The sequence below is a fragment of the Eriocheir sinensis genome, chromosome 19 (genome assembly GCF_024679095.1).
Source record: "Eriocheir sinensis breed Jianghai 21 chromosome 19, ASM2467909v1, whole genome shotgun sequence".
NCBI classification, from domain to species: Eukaryota; Metazoa; Arthropoda; class Malacostraca; order Decapoda; family Varunidae; genus Eriocheir; species Eriocheir sinensis.
In genome coordinates, this window is record NC_066527.1 from 20,258,910 (window position 1) to 20,280,179 (window position 21,270).

General features: G+C 43.1%; 2 protein-coding genes and 1 long non-coding RNA gene across 6 annotated transcripts; 1 reads left to right on the plus strand and 2 right to left on the minus strand.

Annotated features, from left to right (window-relative positions):
• The first annotated feature begins 846 nt into the window (after nucleotides 1-846).
• LOC127000900 (X-ray repair cross-complementing protein 6-like) lies at nucleotides 847-16,710 on the plus strand. 4 transcript variants are annotated; one of them, XM_050865015.1, is made up of 14 exons: nucleotides 847-1,001; nucleotides 2,870-3,065; nucleotides 3,405-3,582; nucleotides 4,666-4,759; nucleotides 5,761-5,938; nucleotides 7,122-7,321; nucleotides 7,939-8,020; nucleotides 8,641-8,718; nucleotides 8,943-9,078; nucleotides 9,520-9,711; nucleotides 10,824-11,024; nucleotides 11,628-11,818; nucleotides 12,946-13,059; nucleotides 14,986-16,710. In XM_050865015.1, the coding sequence occupies exons 2-13, from the start codon at nucleotides 2,895-2,897 to the stop codon at nucleotides 13,057-13,059; spliced, it is 1,815 nt and encodes a 604-aa protein (XP_050720972.1). In that variant the 5' UTR covers nucleotides 847-1,001; nucleotides 2,870-2,894; the 3' UTR covers nucleotides 14,986-16,710. The 4 variants fall into 4 exon arrangements, with proteins under 4 accessions (XP_050720972.1, XP_050720969.1, XP_050720970.1 ...); XM_050865012.1 differs by lacking the exon at nucleotides 14,986-16,710 and having other exon boundaries at nucleotides 12,946-13,785; XM_050865013.1 differs by lacking the exon at nucleotides 14,986-16,710 and having other exon boundaries at nucleotides 937-997; nucleotides 12,946-13,785.
• Nucleotides 1,642-2,622, minus strand: LOC127000902 (uncharacterized). The gene is made up of 2 exons (XR_007754616.1): nucleotides 1,955-2,622; nucleotides 1,642-1,852 (listed from the first exon to the last, which is right to left on the minus strand). It is a non-coding gene; the product is annotated as an uncharacterized LOC127000902 (long non-coding RNA).
• Nucleotides 14,557-20,979, minus strand: LOC127000901 (dynein light chain Tctex-type 1-like). Its single transcript, XM_050865016.1, has 3 exons — nucleotides 20,819-20,979; nucleotides 19,381-19,546; nucleotides 14,557-19,162 (listed from the first exon to the last, which is right to left on the minus strand). The coding sequence occupies exons 1-3, from the start codon at nucleotides 20,843-20,845 to the stop codon at nucleotides 19,014-19,016; spliced, it is 342 nt and encodes a 113-aa protein (XP_050720973.1). The 5' UTR covers nucleotides 20,846-20,979; the 3' UTR covers nucleotides 14,557-19,013.
• Nucleotides 20,980-21,270: the final 291 nt, after the last annotated feature.

Consider the following 21,270-nt stretch of genomic DNA (forward strand, 5'->3'; position numbering starts at 1 on the left):
TGTCTAGCTTTGAATCAGCGAGCCCGGGGTTCGAATTACATACTCTTTATAAGTACGGGCCCAGAACACGGTAGGCCGGTGGGGATTAGGAACCCCTAGGAGCATAGCGGTAGAGGCCGTCGGAAAAGATATGGGATGGAGTCCGTTCAAGGAAAGAATTGTAAAGGGCAAGTTGGGCTTCCTTAAGAAAATTGAAAAGAGTAGTGAGGAGAGATGGGCAAAGAAAATACTGCAAGAAAGTGGAAACAAGTCCACCTGGGGGAAAGAGTTAGAGAGGTGGAAAAGGAGAGAACACGCCTGAGGGAAGAGTGGAATGAAATGGAGATCAGGGATGTGAAGAAGGCAGTTGAAAGGAACGGACAAGTCAAATGGCAGGAAGGAATGAGTGGCAAGTCAACGCTAAAATGGTACAGCAGGAAACAGGAACCAGAGGGAGTACACTGGCATGTAGGAGACTGGGGAAGCAAACTATATTATTTAAAGCAAGAACAGGAACCCTGGAGGAAAGAGGCAGGAACAGGGACGGGGGAATGTAGGACAGGGATATGTAAGATGTAAAAATGAAGAAAGAAAAAGAAAGGGCAGACAGAAACAGTAGAACACCTAATAGTGGAATGCAGCAACTATGAGAGGCATAGAGGGGAGTTGGTGGCAGGAGTAGTGATGGTAATAGGCAGAGAGGAGTGGGCATAGGAGGCTGGAGGAGGAAAACGGGGCGATGTATATGGAGACAAAAAGGAAACGGAAAGAAAAAATAGTAAAGTTGGCAAAAATGTTCCTCGCGCAGTGCTGGGAAAAAAGGGCACAAATGTCTGAATAAGTGAATATAAGTGGCTTTATTTCAGGTTAGAAAATAAAATAACGCTGAAAAGAAAGAAGAAGGGAGGAACAAGAGGAGGAGGACCTAAGAATTAAGCGATACAAAGCGTTACAGGTCAAAAGAAGAAGAAGAAGAAGGGTGAAGGCGTAAACATTGAACAATCCTCAAGGGGGCCACGTATGTAAGTCTGGATATACTCTTGACCTTCTTCACCCCTCGCTGGCCTGAGGTGGTGGTGGCTTGGGGAGGGTGTGGGCAGGAATGAGGAGTGTGGCACCGTGCTGTTGTGTTAGTGTGTTTGTGTGTTAGTGATGGAAGGTCCTGCCCGTAACGACTTTGAACTTATCTTCCTCCTCCCATTATCTCCTTTACTCCTTCTCTCCTTTCTTTCTTTCCTCCACTTATTTCATCATCATTCCTCCTCCCATTGTCTCCTTTACTCCTTCTCTCCTTTCTTTCTTTCCTCCACTTATTTCATCATCATTCCTCCTCCCATTGTCTCCTTTACTCCTCTCCTTTCTTTCTTTCCTCCACTTCTTTCATCATCATCACCATCACCCCATGGCTCTTGGTTGACCACTTCCCTCTCCCACATGTAAAGAGTCGTATTATTAGACATTTCGTCGTCCAAGAACACAAGTTTGAGAAGGCTTTCGTAGGAGTTGTGGGGATTTCCAGGGGTAGATTTATGACCCTAGTGGTAGTCTGACCCTAAAAACACATATTTGACAAGGCTGACCCTAAAAACACATATTTGACAAGGCTTTCGTAGGAGTTGTGGGGATTTCCAGGGGTAGATTTATGACCCTAGTGGTAGTCTGAACCTAAAAACACATATTTGACAAGGCTTTCGTAGGAGTTGTGGGGATTTCCAGGGGTAGATTTATGACCCTGGTGGTAGTCTGACCCTTCTTCTGTACCGTGAACCTAAAAACACACATATTTGAGAAGGCTTTCGTAGGAGTTGTGGGCATTTCCAGGGGTAGTTTTATGATCCTGGTGGTAGTCTGACCCTTCTTCTGTACCGTGAACCTAAAAACACACATATTTGAGGTTTTCGTAGGAGTTGTGGGCATTTCCAGGGGTAGTTTTATGATCCTGGTGGTAGTCTGACCCTTCTTCTGTACCGTGAACCTAAAAACACACATATTTGAGAAGGCTTTCGTAGGAGTTGTGGGCATTTCCAGGGGTAGTTTTATGACCCTGGTGGTAGTCTGACCCTTCTTCTGTACCGTGAACCTAAAGAACCAACCAGTTCGTGTTGTTGGCTCCTGGAATTCACTTCCCTCTGCAGCTGCTGAGCTGAGCGACCTTGGTGTTTTCAAAGCTGCTCTTAAGGATTTTCTTGGCCACAAGCTTTACGACTTTTATCCCTGACCATATGAAATGAACTCCCAATACACTTTCCAGCCAATGTCTTATTAGATTATATTATGTTGTTTGATGAGTTTGGACAGGCTGGTGCATTGGTTTGTGAGACCTTTCGGTTCTTTGCCTGACGGTTCACCCTAGCATGGCTCATAGGGAAAGGTCATCCAGGTAAGAAATCCAGGTAAGAACCCGACTGACCCCCTCTTTGACCTTTAGATATAGTTGATGTGAGAAGTCAAAGTGTCTTGTAATACCGACCATAGCAGGCAGGTATTATAAGACACACTCGCTTCTCATATCAACGATTTCTAAAGGTCAAAGAGGGGATCAGTCGTGTTCTAATGAGTGTTTCTTTAGATTCACGGTACAGAAGAAGGGTCAGATTACCACCAGGGTCACAAAACTACTCCTGGAAATGTCCCAAACTCCTATGAAAGCCTTGTCAAATATGTGTTCTTGAACAACGAAATGTTTAGTAATACGGCCCTGGAGAGAGAGAGAGAGAGAGAGAGAGAGTCTTCTTCTTCTTTTCTTTTTTTTTCTTTTCTCTCTCTCTCTCTCTCTCTCTCTCTCTCTCTCTCTCTCTCTCTCTCTCTCTCTCTCTCTCTCTCTCCAGTGTGTTTCGCCCAGCGGCCCATGCCTCAACACTAACTAACACAACTTCACCTCACCTTGCAGAGCCTGAACAGCAGCAGCAGCAGCCATGGACACCTGGGAGGACGACAAGCCTGATGGGGAGGAGGGCGAGGAGGGGGGTGATGGCTGGCAGGTGGTGAATCGCTCAGCCACCATCTTCCTCATCGATGCGGTGCGAGAGATGTTTGATGACCCCGAGGATGCAGAGGAGGATCCACCCTTCACCAGAGCCATCAAGGTGGGTGACGGTGCAGTGTGCCCAGCCATCATTATTATTATTACTATTATTATTATTATTTAGATCCATGAAAAGGTATCAATGGAAAATAACTAAATGATATAAACCCAATAACTGCAATAACCAGACATCGATATGAAAAATAAGAATGTGACTGTATGTTTTTCCTGTGGCATTTTTTCCTGTGGAGTATTTTCGTAGTCATTTTTTTCCTTCCATAAACTTCTTTTTTTTTGGGGGGGGTCATCTTTCTTTGCCTCCTTGCATTGTAAAAAAGGGAAAACAACCCCCTATCCCTCCCGGCCCTACCTCCTACCCCTATTCTCCGTCCCTTTGCAGGCCGTCCACGCCACTCTCATGCGCAAGGCCATCTCCAGCACGCATGACCAAGTGGGCGTGGTCTTCTTCAACACACGGGAAGCCAAGAACAAGCTGGACTACACTGGGGTATACGTCTTCCAGGACCTTCAGCGGCCATGCGCGGAGAACATCCTGGCCATGGAGAAGCTGATAAAGAGTGTGTGCTTTTGCTATGGGGTGCTAGAGGGGTGACTGGGGTCAGAGGGGTGACTTGTAAGCTTTTCTTTTCTTATTTTTACGGAGATGGAAGCAGCTCAAGGACATGGGGTTTTGGGGGAGGGGGTTCCTGTTTTTTTTTTTTTTTTTTTTTTTTTTTACAGCAATGTATCTCAAGGGCATAAACAAACAATAATTCAAAGCCATTAGTTGTGGTAAAAGTAGCAATGTGGGCTATGGGGTGGGGAAGGCAGTTAACTTTATTTTATTTATTTTTATATTTACTCTGTTTTTATTATTATTATTATTTTTTTTTACAGTAACTGGCAATGAAGATGATTGTAAAGAGTGTGTGCTTGTGATATGTGGTGTGAGGGGGATGGAAGAGAGAGTTGCTGCTGTAATTTATTCTTCTACAGCAATGGAAGCAGCTCAAGGGCATGGGGTGTGGGGGAGGGGTACTGTTATCTTGGAGTGTGGAGGGGTGTCGACCTCTCCTTCATAACAGTCAGTCAGGTAACAGCGTCAAGCCTGTATTTTTTAATCGTATCGCCACCTCAGTTCATCTGTTTCAAAAACCTCTCGAAGTAGAAGTTGCTGGGCTTTTCATGGACTGTTTCCGAGAGCCCGGGTTCGATTCCCGGGCGGAGTGGAAAAATTTGGGCGGCTTTCCGATACCCTACGCCCCTGTCCACACAGTAGTGAATGGGTACCAGGTATTAATCAGGGGTTGTGTCCTGTCTCCTGTGATCTGTTCCCTTCTCCTATAATTCCCTCCCCTTCTGTCTCTCTCCGGCATATGACCACAGATGTTGCACCGACTAAACGAAACTTTCCAACATTCATGGACTGTTTTGTGATCCGAGTGATAATTTTACATGACCTCTGCACCATGAACAGGAAAAACACCCGTGATAATCTGGCTAATCTGTTTGTCTTTAGAAAATAGTCGTCATAGGAGTTCAAGATGTTTAAAAATGTGGACCTCAGTCTTGTCAAAGTTAGTCATGTCAGAATAGTACATGTCCAGCCTATCCTCCTGCTGCCTGCCCTGCTTTGAGCCATTATTTTTCCCTCCCTACAGTGCACCCTGCGCAGTTCGACTCCCAATACGGCCAGACTGACAAAGCAAGTATTCACGATGCTCTGCGGACCTGCCAGACCGTCTTCCTGGATTGGTAGGTCTTCAGGGCTTTGTTGGGTACACTGCGGTAGTAATCCGGATGTCACACTGGCCTTGTGTCAGGTTATTGGGTTCCCTCGGTAGGAAAGGAAAGAGAAAGATGTTTTGGGGAAGTAAGTGACTGTCTGATGGGTTTTAAATGGGTAGCTACAGGGATCGTGTTTCCCTCTAAGCGAGAAAAATGAGAAAAAGTTATCACACGCAAATCATTTCATAATATATATCAACGCATTTGTGATCAGTTTATGCATCATCTATTTCGGGGGGGTTATATCATGGCACAAATTTGGCCCGTCGCTGCTACACGGTAAAGCCACAAATTTGGCCCATTGCGGCTACACGGTAAAGCCACAAATTTGGCCCGTCGCTGCTACACGGTAAAGCCACAAATTTGGCCCGTCGCTGCTACACGGTAAAGCCACAAATTTGGTCCGTCGCTGCTACACGGTAAAGCCACAAATTTGGTCCGTCGCTGCTACACGGTAAAGCCACAAATTTGGTCCGTTGCTGCTACTGGGTTAAGAGGGAACGAAATGATATTGCTGGAGACGTGACTGCAAGTGTAGGTAATGATCATTGTTTTATCTAGAAATGTTTCTCATAGATGTTTTATTTTTCTTCATATAATTCACCAGCTAGTACCTGACCTGTATCTCCTTTTTAACCAAGCGGTGCCTTATTTTTACATGTTTGACATTCTTAATAATAGTTTGAAATTTTCCTCAAGCCTGTGTTTTTTATTTGTTAATTTTATTTTGTATTGTACATTCCCTTTTCATCAAGTCGCATATACTTCCTTCTCATCATACCTGTGTTTCTTTCTTTATTTGCTCATTATATTTCATGTCTCATATATACATTTTTTTTATCATGCAGACAATTCATAATCATTGACTCGTGCAGTGATGAAGGTAATTTTATTTTTTGGGGTATTATTTGTGCACTTTTTTCCCCTTGCCTTTCACCCCCCCACCACTGAGCTGTGTCCCTCCGCAGCGATAAGAGGCAACTCGGACGCAGCATCCTTCTCTTCACCTGCCGCGACGACCCCCACAGCCAGAACGAGCAAGTGCGGCGGCAGGCGGTGGCCAAGGCTAAGGACCTCAAGGAGTCTCGCATCGCCCTTGAGATACTCCACATGGGGGCAGCCTTTGATGTCAACAAGTTTTACAAGGTGAGGCGGCATGGCATGTACGCTTAGGGAACAAGCAGCTTCCTAAGAAACCAGAAGGAGGTGTCGTAGTAAGGCTTAGGACCTCAGGGAGACACATGGGTCGGTATTATAAGACTTTTGCTTCTCACATCAGCTATTTCTAAAGGTCAAAGAGGTGATCAATTGGGTTCTCATAAGTGTGTTTTTAGCTTCATGATACAGAGGAAGGGTCAAACTACCACCAGTGTCATGAAACTACTACTGGAAATGCCCCAAACTCATACGAAGGCCTTGTCAAATATGTGAACTTGGGGGACGAAATGTTTTAAAATACGACCCTAAACATAGTCAGTATTATAAGACACTTTCGCTTCTCACATCATCTATTTTTAAAGGCCAAGGAGGGGGGTAGTCGGGTTTTAATGAGTGTTTCTTGAGGTTCACGGTACATAAGAAGGATCAAACTACCACCAGGGTCATAAAACTACTCCTGGAAATGCCCACAACTCCTGCGAAAGCCTTGTCAAATATGTGTTCTTGGGAGGCAATGTCTTATAATACGACCCTAAGATGAAATGCCCACAACTCCTGCGAAAGCCTTGTCAAATATGTATTCTTGGGAGGCAATGTCTTATAATACAACCCTTAGATGAAATGCCCACAACTCCTGCGAAAGCCTTGTCAAATATGTATTCTTGGGAGGCAATGTCTTATAATACAACCCTTAGATGAAATGCCCACAACTCCTATGAAAGCCTTGTCAAATATGTATTCTTGGGAGGCAATGTCTTATAATACAACCCTTAGATGAAATGCCCACAACTCCTTTGAAAGCCTTGTCAAATATGTATTCTTGGGAGGCAATGTCTTATAATACAACCCTTAGATGAAATGCCCACAACTCCTATGAAAGCCTTGTCAAATATGTATTCTTGGGAGGCAATGTCTTAATACGACCCTTATACTCATTGCTACGTGTCCAACCCGGCTCTCTTGCCACCAAAACCTTATAACACCTCCCATATCAAAGCTCTTCATCTATTTATAAACTTCGCGTTATGGAGAATTCAAATTTAAATGTTGAAGTCCTACGAAAGCCTTGTCAAATATGTGTTCTTGGGCGGCAAAATGTCTTGTAATACGACCCCATATGGCCCCTGAGGTGTGGCTTGTGTCTCCGGCTTTATCTTCTCACCCGTCACAGGACTTGTTGTTTGACGAGCTGGATGACGGGGAGAGTGAAACGACCCGGGAGCAGAGGATCCTGGCTGACCCCACCACACGCCTGAGCCAGCTGATGGAGCGCGTCACGAGGCTGGAGAACAAACAGCGACCTTCCGCCACTGTGCAGTTCACTCTGGCACCCGGCGTGGAGATGACTGTGGGGCTGTACACTGTTGTCAGGTGTGTGTGTGTGTGTGATACGTTAGATAAATGGCTGTTGTTACCTGTATTGATTTGCTTGGTATAGCTTTATTTACTTTTTATTTACTCAACTTTATTTTTTATTCTTTCATTTCCTTTATCACAGTTATGGAGTTATGTTTGTGTGTGTGTGTGTGTGTGTATCCCTAGTTAGAGGATGCAAGTTATATTCATATTGTAAGAAAATTAGCTTTTAGTATTTAGTTCTCAGTTTTAATGTGTATCAAACTGGCAAGGTTATTTGATTTTCATTTATGTATTTATATTTTTTATTTTTTAGTTTTTTATAGTAAAGGAATAAGTTCAAGGGCAAAAAATAAAGGAAAACAATAAAACCCACCAAACAAAAGAGTCCGCTAAGCAAAAAAAAGCCCACTACTACTAATAATAATAATCATCGGCAGCAGCACCTGCTTGGGTCTGAGCATTGGAACGTCCCGGAAGTCTCTGGTCTCACCTCGGTGGTCTTCTCTGGTGTTTGTGTTTGATATGACTTAGTAGCCCCAACCGATTTTGGAACAAACGAGGGCAGACCACTACTACTACTACTGATAATAATAGTCCTGGTAATAACAGTGCTTGCATTTTGTTTGTAGGAGTGCAGTGAAGCCAAAGAAACTGAAGCTGTGGAAGAACACCAACGAGGAGGTGAAGTCGGTGACCAAACAGTTCCTGGAGGTGGGTGTCCTGACGTGTTGTTCCTCAGCGTTGATTCCTAAGACCCTGATTCTTAACCCAGTAGCTGTGGGGATCATGTTTCTTAAAGGCCCTTCCCTCTATGCGAGAAAAATGAGAAAAAATCATCACTTACGCAAACCATTTCATAATATATATCAGTACATTTGTGATCAGTTTATGCATCAGCTATTTTGGGGGTTATATCATGGCAGAAATTTGGCCCGTCGCTGGTACACGGTAAAGCCACAAATTTGGCCCGTCGCTGCTACCGGGTTAAATTTATCAGCGCCTCAGATCGCCTTTTTGAAACGCCGCTCGTGGAAGTTGCTGGGAATTTCATGGAGTGTTTTGTGATCCCAGTGCTAGATTTACATGACTTCTGCATCATCAACAGGAAAAACCCATACTTTATCAGCGTCTGAGTTTGGGGTTGTACTTGCGATGATCCTCCTCCATCCTGCTCGACCCAGTGCTAATCCTTCCTCTATTTCTAACACTTCCAAGTCTTGTTGTGCAGTCCCTCATCACCCACATATTCCAACACGCCTGTCTCTTACTTCACATTACACAGTTTTTTCTACTCCTTACATGAAGTCATTGTGTGCGGATTTTGTTGGCAGGAGACCGGTGGACTTCTGCTGCCCTCGGACTTGGCATATTACCAAACCTACGGGGACAAGAAAATCATCTTCACCCCGGTAAGTAGAGTGTGTGTGTGTGTGTGCTTCTGACTTTTCTCTTTTTCCGTGTTCTTGGCTGTGATGATAGTGGTATTGGTGGTGATGGTGATAGTGGTGGTGGTGGTGTTGATGGTTTTGATAAAGAGGTAGTAGTGTTGGTGATGATGATAGTGGTAGTGGTGTTGATGACAGTAGTGGTGGTGGTGGTGGTGTTGATGGTGTCCCTGGTCCCGTTCCCTCAGGAGGAGACGCGCAGCATGGTCAACGTTTATGAGCCAGGAATCGTCCTCTTGGGGTTCAAGCCGATGAGCTTCCTGAAGACAGAGCTGTTCTTCAAGAGCCCATCCTTCATCTACCCCAAGGAAAAGGACGCTTCAGGTAAGGCTCCCCACATACATACAAGGCCACTAAGCACTGCCCTCGCAAAATTGTTAAAAATATGATAGACTGACATTCTTTATTTTGACATCAAGTACTTAATTTGTTTTTCTGTGTATTTTTTTCCTGACATGAAAAGGTTTGAAGCTAAAGTCGACAACCACCTGTTAACCCATTAGGTATTGTGTTGTCCCCCTTTCTTTTTATTCTCCTTCCTTTGGTGTCAGTCTTTTATTTTTCATATTTGTGTCTGTTCATCGAGGGACTCTGTGAGGGTCTATATCAGTTATTTATTTTTCTTGCATGCCCTCACAAGAATCTCAATAATAATAATAATGATAATAATAAATAACTACCAATTAGAAAGATGCATAAGACTTGACAAACACACCTTGATCTTTCTCCATGCAATTCCTCATCCTTCTCTTCCCCTCGGCGCAGGCAGTACCAAGCTGTTCACGGCGCTGCTGGAGCGGTGTCTGGCGAGGCAGGTCTTGGCACTTGTCCGCTGCGTCCCGAGGGCCCACAGCTCGGCCATCTTCGCTGCCCTCATCCCCCAAGCGGAGGTGCTGGATGAGACCAACGCGCAGGTCCAGCCTCCAGGATTCTTGCTTCATCCTCTGCCCTATGCTGGTGCGTCACTTATGTGTTTCTTGTCTGTCCGGGCTGGTGCCAAAATGTACTCCTTTGTTCCCAGTTTTTCTCCCCGATTTTAGTCACTCGATTTTTCTCACCCGATTTTACTCACCCGATTTTTCTCACCTGATTTTACTCCACCAATTTTACTTTTTGTTTAGTGTCATGTCGTATTGTATTGATAAGTTCTCTGGTTATATGAGCGTTGTATTGTACTGATAAGTTTTCTGGTTATGTTAGCATTGTACTGTATTGATAATGTCCCAGCCCAAGACAGCAAAGACCATGTAGGGTTAGATTATACATATCAAGATTCAGCAGCTAATTCCCAGAGAAGTGCTGTGTTAGTGTTCGAAGGGATGGAAAAAAAAATGGTAAGTAAAGAAAGACAGCAAAGACCATGTAGAGTTAGATTATATATATGAAGATTCAGCAGCTAATTCCTAGAGGAGGAGTGCTGTGTAAGTATTCAGAAGGGCTGGAGAAAAAATGGCAAGTAAAGAAAGGTAAACAGATGAAGTGGCATGCTAGCTCTGTATTCAAGGGATGGAGCTGAGGGTGAGATGCTGCGAAGGCTTTAACATTGTATGGTCTGTGGGCGTGCAATAAGTTTCCGCTGTTTCTGAGGCACTATGAAGGCATCAGTCATATGGATGCGTGCTGTCATATCTCTCCCTCACCAGACCACACCGCAAACATGACAATTGAGAGGAAGATGCTGACCTTAATCTCTCACCCCACATGCTGGCACTATCCTCCCCTACCTCTCTGACCTTAATCTCTCCCCACATGCTGACGCTCTCCTGCCCTGTCTCTCGCTCATATGGACGCATGCTGTCATATCCCTTCCTTCACCAGACCACATCGCTAACATGACAATTGAGAGGAAGATGCTGACCTTAATCTTTCACTTCACATGCTGGCACTATCCTCCCCTACCTCTCACTCATATGGACGCATGCTGTCATATCCCTTCCTTCACCAGACCACATCGCTAACATGACAATTGAGAGGAAGAATCTGACCTTAATCTCTCCCCACATGCTGATGCTCTCCTCCCCTACCTCTCACTTATATTGATGCATGTTGTCATATCCCTCCCTCACCAGACTACATCTCAAAAATGACACTTGAGAAGAGGACAGTGGCCAGCGATGAGCAAATAGAAGCCTGCAAGAAGGTGGTGAAGAAGCTGCGAGGTGAGTACCACCCCGAGGACGTGGATGACCCCAGCGCCGAGACACACTGGGAGGTCATCAAAGCGCTCGCCCTCAACCGCCAGCGAATTGAGGACGTGCCGGACCAGACAGGTGTGATTTGACCCCCTTACCTGTTTGGCTTTTGGAACTGGAGAGTGTGTTTGTGTGTGTAAGCTTTTTACCCCCGATTTTACTCACCCGATTTTTCTCACCTGATTTTTCTCACCTGATTTTACTCACCCGATTTTTCTCACCTGATTTTACTCACCCGATTTTTCTCACCCGATTATACTCACTCGATTTTTCTCCCTGATTTTACTCACAATTTTTCTCCCCGATTTCACTCACCCAATTTTACTCACTCGATTTTTCTCACTCGATTTTTCTCACCCAATTTTACTCACCCAATTTTACTCACTCAATTTTTCTCCCCAATTTTACTCACCTGATTTTACTCCACCAATTTTACTCTTTGTTTACCCCAGATTTTACTTCTTTACCTATTCAACTGTTGTTTCTAGAGGGAGAGAAAGTGTGTGTGTGTGTGTGTGTGTGTGTGTGTGTGTGTGTGTGTGTGTGTGAGTATGTTTTCACTTCAAGAATAAAATGAAATGCTTGTTGGCCCATTACTGAGGGAGTTTAAGAGCATCACCCACTCTTAAACAATCTCTTGACTCTCCACGACTAACCAATCTTTTTTCTGCTACCTTCCAGTCCCTGATGTCGAGAATATAGAGAAGGTCGCCGGGCCGTCACTGAAGGAGTTTGAGAGAATGGTTTACCCGCCCTCGTATGACCCCTTGGCAAAGCTCCCCACCGCCTCAACCCGCCCCAGCTCAGGCGTCAAGAAGGAGAAAGTGGATCCGAGCACCATGGATGTGGAGGCCATGTTGAAGAAGGGGAAGGTGCGTGTGTGTGTGTGTCTGTGTGTGTTTGTTTTGGGGTTGCTTCTATTGATCTATAAGGGTGTGAATACTATGTTGAAAAGAGGGAAAGATGTGCATGTGTGTGTATTTGTGTTCTTGGATATTTTTTTCGAGAAGAGTGTATGAAGAAATTGACCTCTCTTTTGGACACTTTACTTTTTTGTCTATTATGGGAGCGGTGAGTAGCGGGCTTTTTTTTTCTCTGCACTCTTTTGTTGCCCTTGAGCCATCTCCTTTGCTGTAAAAAGAAAAAAAAAGGATGTGGATGCCAGATTGAAGGAAAGGATGGAACTCTCTCCCTTGACAAATTGATCTAACTTCGATTTGAGACTCGGTTGTATTTCCATCAACTACATATCTGCTTGCATTGTTCACGCATTCACTGGTCAATTCATGAACCACTTTTTATACCTTCCTGAACTTGAATCTATCCAATTTATACCCATTATTTTTTTATTCATTTATTATTTTTTTACAGCAAAGGATACAGATCAAGGGCTTAAAAAAAAGAAAACTAATGAAAAAAAAAAAAGCACACTACTTAAAAAAGCCCACCACATACCCTAACATCTTTTTTATATAACTCCATTCATCTACAACCTTTTTTTTTTTGTATCGTTAGGTTTTAGGATGCAGGGAAAGCTTTGCCATCATCATCATCATCACCATCATCATCTTCTTTGCTATTGTCTATCCTCTCTCGTTCTTGGGGTTGGACTTGCAATGATCCTCCTCCATCTTGCTCGGTCCAGTGCTAATCCTTCCTCTATTTTCTATTTCATCATCATCTTTGCTTATAGTTTATCTTCTCTCGTTCTTGGGGTTGGACTTGCAATGATCCTCCTCCATCTTGCTCGGTCCAGTGCTAATCCTTCCTCTGTTTTCTATTTCATCATCATCATTATCATTACTATTATTGGTGACATATTTCTTTCCCATATGTGAGTGCATTTCTACAAGGCCTAACATGTTTTTTTTTACTCCATCTATGACTTTCTTTTGTGTAATGTAGGTTATGTGATGCAGGGAAGGCTTTATCATCATCATCATCATTATTGTTATTGTTATTATTGATGTCTTCCTTCCCTACGTGTGTGTGTGTGCAGGGTAACTCGCTGACGGTGCCGGTGCTCAAGGCATGGCTGATAAAGCGCCGTGTGGTGGTCACTGCCAAGAAGAAGGCGGAGCTGCTGCAAGACGCCATGGACCTCTTGGAATAGGTGTGTGGGGGGCAACGTTGCCAGATTGTCGTCTCAGCTGCTTATATTTCCCAACTTCCTACCCCAAAGCTGTCTTCTGGGCTCCAATAACGAAACTCATTTATAGTTATCATCAAAAGAGTTAGATCCTGATGTTTCTTGGCAGTAGTTAGGCAACTTAGGCGTCAGAAACCGGTAAATACTATGCTCTGAGTACGATCATCTGGCAACGGTGGTGGGGGGGGGGAGGGAGGTGGTGTGAGGTCTGTTATCAATACACAGTTAAGGTTATTGTATCTTAAGCCTGTGGGGAGAGAGAGAGAGGGTAAGAAGTCTAACTAAGGACATTCCATCATAGGTGTGTTTGTGGGGAGGGAGAGAAAAAGAGAGGTGGGAGGCCTGATACCAACACACTTAAGGGCATTCCATCCTTGTACAATTGATCAAAGGTTTCCTGTGATACTCAGTAGAATTTATATCATTACATATTTACTAGAATGAGAATGTAGGATTTCTGTTTAGCTAAGAGGACCAGTTTGCTCTTTTCATTCCTCTGCAGCTCAGGCAGTGTTAGGGGATTCACTTTGGTGGCCATCACAAGGCCACACAACAGTTTTGCTTTGTTGAGTGTTTGAGGCAAAGTTAGCCAAGGGGATGCACAGTTCCAAGCCTCAAGCCTTTTTTTCTGTATTATGAAATGTACCAAGATCCCTTTAAATGAACACATATAATACACAATGATATGCAGACGTGTATTCCTAATAACCAAGCCTCAGGGACATCTTAGTTATGCTGCAGTTAATGGACCTTATTGACTATAGAGGCAGCGCCACATGTAGCCACTCAACTCAAAGCTGTACTTTTCAGAGTTCAAGTTATGGACGAGTGCATCTGAGGTTGTCTCCGGGATACACGGCCATAGTGCCGCCATCGCCCCTGCACACAATTCACTCCTTCCTGATTTCAGTTTTTCTCCTTGTCACTCAGGAGAGTCAGGAAATGGGTAGGAGTAAAGTGTGTGCAGTCATTGGCTTGGAGCGGTGGCAGCACCAAGGCCTTGTATCCTGGAGGCAGCCTCAGATGCACTCTAGTACATAACATGAGTTCTATGGACAGTACTGCTTTGAGAGTTCACTGAGTGGCCACGTGTGGCGCTGCTTGCCTAGCCAATATGGTCCATTGATTGATTTAAACAAGTAGTGAGTGTCCCCCCTTGGGCATGGGGGTCTGTAGTGTGGGAGGCCCAGCAGTGCCCCGAACTTGGTTACATGCTCCAAACCTCTCCCCGGGAAGGTCCTGGTGGTGCTGGTGATCACGCGTCCAGCACGTGCTCAGACCATGGTGAATTACCCTCACAACATTGTCTCTTAACCACACTAACAAGACTGACACATCACATAGAAACACGACAAATATAGAGGAACTTTAGCATTTGAAGCACGTCATAAAATTCAAATTTATATATTTAATTTTCTTTAATATATTCTCACTGCTAAAAGGTTAATTACATATTTGAAACTATGTAATTTCTGTTTTATTAGTAATGATAATAATAATAAAAATTATGAATAATAGCAATAGCATGTGTCATTGCCAATCCAATAAAAACTACTCACAAAATAAATAAAATGTCACATTAACACATCAGGATCACATGTTCATCCTGGCACAGATGCAGATCAGTCAAGGTCAGTATCTGCACACACACACACGCACACACTTGTTGAACTCATCAAATCAGATAACTGCCTTGACATATTCAGTGGAAAATTTAACTGAATAATATATAATAATAATCAATCAATCAATCAATAATAATAATGACAATAATTTAAAGCCACAGGCAGGTGTTGACAACAGCCACTCACTTCATATGATAATGACTGTGAACATGACTCTTTCTGTTTGACACACCACACCAACATGATGACCTTTCCTTGGCAACAGCTGAGCCATGGGACCAACAAGCACGGGCTGTGTCACTCCCGTGGTCCTGGGGCGCACAGCAAACACTTGGCAAGGGGACAACACTTGACCCAGAGAGAGGTGATGATAAAGACAAGTACAAACCAATGAGTGCCTTGGAGCCAAAGACTTGGAAAGACAAATTGAAGGAAGTACTTTTAAGGTAATTTTTATAGGGTACATTTACCAGTTCACACACACCACTCCAACTGTGCCATCAGAAAGAATTACCTAGTACACAGGAAAAATTAAACTGAGGAATGAAAATGGTGTCAAAAATAAAAAAATTATCAGCATCTATTTTGAAATTGTATTTCATTTTCACACCTCACCTCAACTTTCTGTTGTTTTCTTGTTATGAGAACCAATTGGAATGGTGCTTGTGAATTGGTGAACTCTGTGTTGCATTCCTAGTTCACGTTCATCTTGTGATGAAGTGAAAGGCAAACTTTTTAGGATGTAGTAGCATACATGATATTAATGAGCCTTGTTCTATATGATGTGTTAACGTATGTTTACATTAGTCTACTTGTTAATCTGGTGATGCCTCGGAGACATCAGTGACACAAGGAAGGCATCTGCTGACTGGAGTGCAGGCATCCCTTGCTATGTGATTGGGTCACGTTTTTCAAATTGATGATATATCAATCGATCCTACCCGCTAAAGCTAGTCATAAAAGAGGGTCACAACAAACTCATAAGTGTTTACTTGCAATGCAATGCAAGATGGCGCCACTATAAACACTCGCCTGCGCCAGAACGGGCTGGGCCGACAATCAGGCCCCACCTGGAAGAAGCCTTGGGCCGACCATCAGGCCCCATCGGGAAGATGCCTACCGGCGCAATAGGCAGCAACGTAAAAAAAAAATAATAAAATAAAATAAAAAACATTAAATATAAAAACTTGTCAGCTAGTAAAGCATTGCACACGCTCAACTGCAGAAGTAAGTTGAGTGTGACATGGGTAGGGAGTGTTCTTCAGTTTGGCATGGTGATCAATTGACCGCGCCACCACTGTGCAGCATAGTTATCATGTGATTGTTCCGCCAGTCACAGACAGATTGTATTGTCTATTTTAGGGAATCGTAAGTGTTTGGCCTTTTGGTAGGAAAACTTCAAGATCATTGGTTGGCAGTTGCCTGTACTGGTGGCCACTTGCTGTATTATGGGATGTAGGGCATCACCATCATCATCAGGAGCATCCTTTGGCCCACCATTATTTTCTCAAGTAAAGCACGGACTAGTGTAAGAGATATTCATGACTGTGTGTTTGCCAAGTAAATCCCTAAAGGTGATACATGTGTAACTGTAAACTGAGCATCGCCATCTTCTTCAGTGACTAATATTAATTTATAATGAATTCATAACACTGTCTCATCAATGTGCCAACCCGACAATGATGTGTGTGATGAATTTCATTGCATAGCCACCACCTGCTTCATTTTTAATAGCCCAAAATATACTAATCATGTGAGAGGAAGTTAAAATTACGTGCAAAATGAAACTCAAGCAATGAAATATAATGAACTTCATCCCTCACTGACTATCACCATTATACCTACCTATGGTAAATACTTCAAAAATATATGAATGAGTGTGAAGGCCTTAGAGCTCTAGTGTGTAAAATGCAGCTTTGGCATTAATATCTTCTCTAGCAGACATGATGAGATAAATATATATCCACTAGCAATGCTGTGTGGACCAGTGCACAGCAGTATTCATGCACCTTCCCAAACACTGCATACCTACAAGTAATTCTGGACAAGCAAACTAAATTATGTTTTTGAGTATATCTACATGGTTAAGCCAGACTATATCTCCCATAGAAAAAATAACCTTTCCATTAGACAGATTGTGAGAGTAAAAAAGAGTAACATTGGTTATTCACACACATATAACTTTCTCTTAACATTTCCGACACAGGCGTCCCCTGAATACTCTGAGCTGAGGACGTTTGGCTCTAAGAATATTTCAAAATCACACATGAGAAATCAACGTTGCAGAAATATTAACAACAACAAAACTTCCAAGGCGACGGATATATTAACGAATAACTATAAACAAGGATATTTTCAGGAGCCTTAACAAAGACAACAGTATCAGTATATAACTTAAACAAGGCAACTCAACTCCGATGCTCCTTTTGAATTCATTTCAAACTTCATTAAGAGATGTCGACATACACCGACCTTTAGTAAAATATACCTAGCAACTATTGTAAGGCAAGTCACAATGCGTCACAGTTATGTCATCATTCCTCCTTTTACTTTTATATATTATTCTCCTCTTGTACCTCAAATATCAGTAAGGCAAGTCACAGTCCACAAGAGTTATATTATCATTCCTCCTTTCACTTTTATATATTCTCATAAACCACAATGAAAAATTAGTAACATAAGTCAGAAAACGCCACTTTTGGTCATATGTCCCTTCCTTCCTTCCTTACTTTATTGTTCTTCCTAAACCACAGAAAAAATGACCGATGGAAATGACCTGCCCTGCCCTAAGTAGACCATTAGATTTTGAGTTTTGAAGAGGCACCCAGCCAGACCTAACATATCGTCACCCTAATAAAATAATCGCCTGCCATTTTTCAGTGATTTTCAGGTTTTTGTCTACATCAAATTTCCATCATGTGACGCCCATTTCTGTATAGTTGCCTTCGTCATTCAGGGTTTGTGTGTTCTAGAATTGGCCTTTTCATTTCTGCCTAACTCTTAAGCCAAATGAGATAATGACAGTTCTTTTTTGATCTCCTGAAAAGTAGAAAATAGTGAGTTAGGCGCTTTGTTTACGAAGTGATGATATTCTGATGATGTTAAACTTGTGGATTTGAATGGTCACCCCTTAACCTGTCTGCTTCACCAAGGACAAGTCAGTGGACATAAAGAGATCACTGTGACCCCAAAACTCTAAATACAAAAGATTCAATTCTGGTCAGTTAAGGAAGAATTTTACTGTGATCACAAGACTAGATGTACAAGATTCCAGTCAGGTCACATAAGGTCAGTTAAGGAGGAAATTTACTGGTGATCTTTCCTGACCCTAGAAGACTTGGGTCAGATGTTAGGTCAATGGGTGTCAAGGAGGAAATTCACTGTGACCCCAAAACTATACTGCATCTCTTATCTTATTAACTTTTATTTTATACAGTCTCCTCCCCAAACCCTCACATACAAACACACACACAGATGCGCACACATGTTCATACGCCCGTCCTTAACCACCTAAATGGACAGATTTGTAAATAATATCCTTTGGCCAAATTGATCTGTGAATGCAGGTTGATTATTATGAAGAGTGCTGGGAAGAGTAATGAGACCTCACCGGAAATCTAACAGAGAACAGCTGATTGGAACACACACACACAAACACACACACACAGAAAGGAATCTCCGATGAAAATATTTGAAAGAAAAGGGAAGAAATAGAGCTGATTACTTACTTGTCTCCAGAAAAAGGAAAGACAAAGAATGGAAGGCAGAAGAAAGACAATGAAAGGAAAGCAAAATGGGGCCAAGTCAAACTGCTTCTTAAAAAAACATAATGGCTTCCATAACCCCAGGGATAGTTTAGTCTGGAGAAAAATGTCGTGAAGGGGAAACAAAACAAACAAAAAGAAAAAATTATGGCTTTCTTGGGAGTTGAAGAAAAAAGATTAATGTAAAAATATATATATGGTGGCAGCTACATTCTAATATTACTGTAGAGAGAAAGAAAAACTAAAAGTAAGACCACCAGACCAAGAACGGAAGTAACGCATCATAAAGTTTAGGGGATGCTGAACTAGCAGCTTATACTGTCCACACTCCTCCCTCTCTACCTGCTTTGTCTCTTATAATAATAATAATTAAAAATGAAGAGAAAACCCAAACAAGACAAAGTGATACTAGCGGCCAAGGTCACTGCAGCACCACTTTGACGATCAATGCAACACAGATAAAGTTGAAAATGAGAAGAAAAAGCTGGACTACAACATTGGTGATAGTCTTATATCAGCAGCCGCCACCCTAGAGCGCCAGTCCAAAGACGGAGACGATGCAGTACATGGTCTTGTTTTCCCAACGCACGGTGCAGGAGCCGTCCGTGTCGTTGTTCCAGTAGCAGGAGCTGGCCGTGTGCAGGCCGGCTCCGTTCTTCTGCATGATGACGCATGACACTGAGGAAGATGAAGGTAAAGAAGAATTATGCATCCAACTTTTGGGATGAAAGATAGTGAAAAGGAAGGAATTATTTTATAAGGATATAGGGACTACAAGAAGCCATTTTTTCTTACACATGACAGCTCTGAAGAACCAGTTATGTGAGGCATCAAGAATGTAAAACTCCATTTCTAAACTCTCTACCCTATGCCAGGGCCACAAAAGCCCCACTCACCGATGTACTTGAAGGCCTTGTTGAGCTTGGAGAGGTTCCCGAGCACATTCTCCACCACCTGCGACGTCCAATTGTTGACCTTGGCGCTGGTGTAGGCGTTGCCGCCGATCACTGTCTCGATGCTCTCCTTGATGATGGTGCTCACTTCATCCACCACGAACTGATGCTGGGGGGAGGGAAGAGGGTGTGTGAGTGAGGAGGGTGAGCTGGGAAGGATGCAGTCCATGCCCTGTGTCCCCTGTCCACCCAGCAGTGAATGGGTGCTGGGCATCATTCAGGAGATCTGTAACGTGTGAGCTCCAAGCACAGTTGGGGAAGGTACTGGCTGGTGCTCGTGAGTGTATCACGTGGTCGTACCATGGTTGTGAATTACATAAAGCAGAAAAAAGGTAAATATGCATTTTGTGACAATAGTTTTCATACAAATTTTTTTTTTTCACTCAATCTTTGATGCCTTTTTAAAATGGTTATAGTTTTCTTCCTGTGCTCACCAATTTTTTTTCCTAGAATGAAAAAAAAAAGTCAAAGATGTCAAATATAACCATCTCTGTTTGATATCAAATAATAGTGAAAAAAAAACTTGTTCCTCATAAAAACTAACTAAAAGGACTGTAGCCATAAAGTTGCTTGGCTGCTGCACACTGAAACTAATCACAGTTACTTATAAAAAAAATTTTTTTAAACCAACTTAACCGAACCCCCTAACTGTAGAGGTTCGTCCCCCTCCCCCGTATGCAATGCATGCCTGTGACATGGAAACAGTGGAAGAGTGAGCATGCACCGCTGTAATGGCAAACCATTTCCAGTAAAACACATACATGAGGGGCTTTACCCTGCCCCATCTGATACAGGGGCATTGCCCCATCAACACCCCATACATTTTGGTGAATATGTGATAGAAACGATACTAAGAAATGTTTTAGAGCTTGTTGAGATACATCAGAAAAAATAGTATCGACCACCCAAGTGAAGTTGACAAGACTCCATGGAGAAGTGGGAGAAAACTGAGCCCACTCTTACAATACACGGCCTAGAAGGCATAACAGTGCCATCACCGGCACAGCCTCCCGCTGCTGCCTTACCGGCGCCCACAGCCTCACAAGACTGACTTACTCACAGGCAGCTCGTTAGGCAGCCTTGCCAGGAGGCATGGAGGCTGCCAGGCGAAAAAATGTAAAAATCTCAAAGTTACGCCGCCAATGGAGTATCTATCAAATCCAGACATGTGGAACCCAAGTAATTACAGGACGTCCGTTAATACAGGCCGTACAGACAGACCAGTGAGACAAGAGTGAGTCATTAACGCTGCGGTGACGAAACAGGCTGGCCCGCCCTAAACCACGGGACGAGCATATGTTAGGCCTTCGTTCCTCGCATCTAAAGCCTCCAGACGGTATTTATGGCGGTCTATGGCTGCATTAGGTCCTATTGCACTCACCTCCTCGCTCTGGCTGACGTCCTCCATCTCGTTAGGGCGGCGGGGGGGAAAATGTGCAGGAATGTCTGGCCTCCGTCCCCTCCAGCTGACAACCACAACAAGGCGTCCGAGTCCTCGCCCGCAGACCCGGCCTCGACTTCCTTTTTTCTTACTTTCTTCAACTTTCCTTCTATTAAAATGTTCTAAGCTTTTCCTTATATGTACAATTTATCTTTCTCTAACGCAGCATCAAATATTCCTTTTAACTTTTGCTCAGATTTTCTTTATTAGTATTTAAAAATTTATCTGTGGCGTCCAATTCCTAGCTTTTTTCTTCCTTTCTTCAACTTTCCTTCTATTAAAATGTTCTAAGCTTTTCCTTATACGTACAATTTATCTTTCTCTAACGCAGCATCAAATATTCCTTTTAATTAACTTTTGCTCAGATTTTCTTTAATAGTGTTTCAAAATTT

Excerpts from the sequence above, each read along its gene's own strand:
- LOC127000900 (XM_050865015.1), top strand. The coding sequence starts at position 2,895 with ATGGACACCTGGGAGGACGACAAGCCTGATGGGGAGGAGGGCGAGGAG. Across the intron at positions 8,021-8,640 it reads TGACCAAACAGTTCCTGGAG|GAGACCGGTGGACTTCTGCT; the intron begins GTGGGTGTCCTG and ends TTTTGTTGGCAG. Across the intron at positions 11,025-11,627 it reads GGACGTGCCGGACCAGACAG|TCCCTGATGTCGAGAATATA; the intron begins GTGTGATTTGAC and ends GCTACCTTCCAG.
- LOC127000901 (XM_050865016.1), bottom strand. The coding sequence starts at position 20,845 with ATGGAGGACGTCAGCCAGAGCGAGGAG. Across the intron at positions 19,547-20,818 it reads ACGTCAGCCAGAGCGAGGAG|CATCAGTTCGTGGTGGATGA; the intron begins GTGAGTGCAATA and ends CCCTCCCCCCAG. Across the intron at positions 19,163-19,380 it reads CAAGGCCTTCAAGTACATCG|TGTCATGCGTCATCATGCAG; the intron begins GTGAGTGGGGCT and ends CATCTTCCTCAG.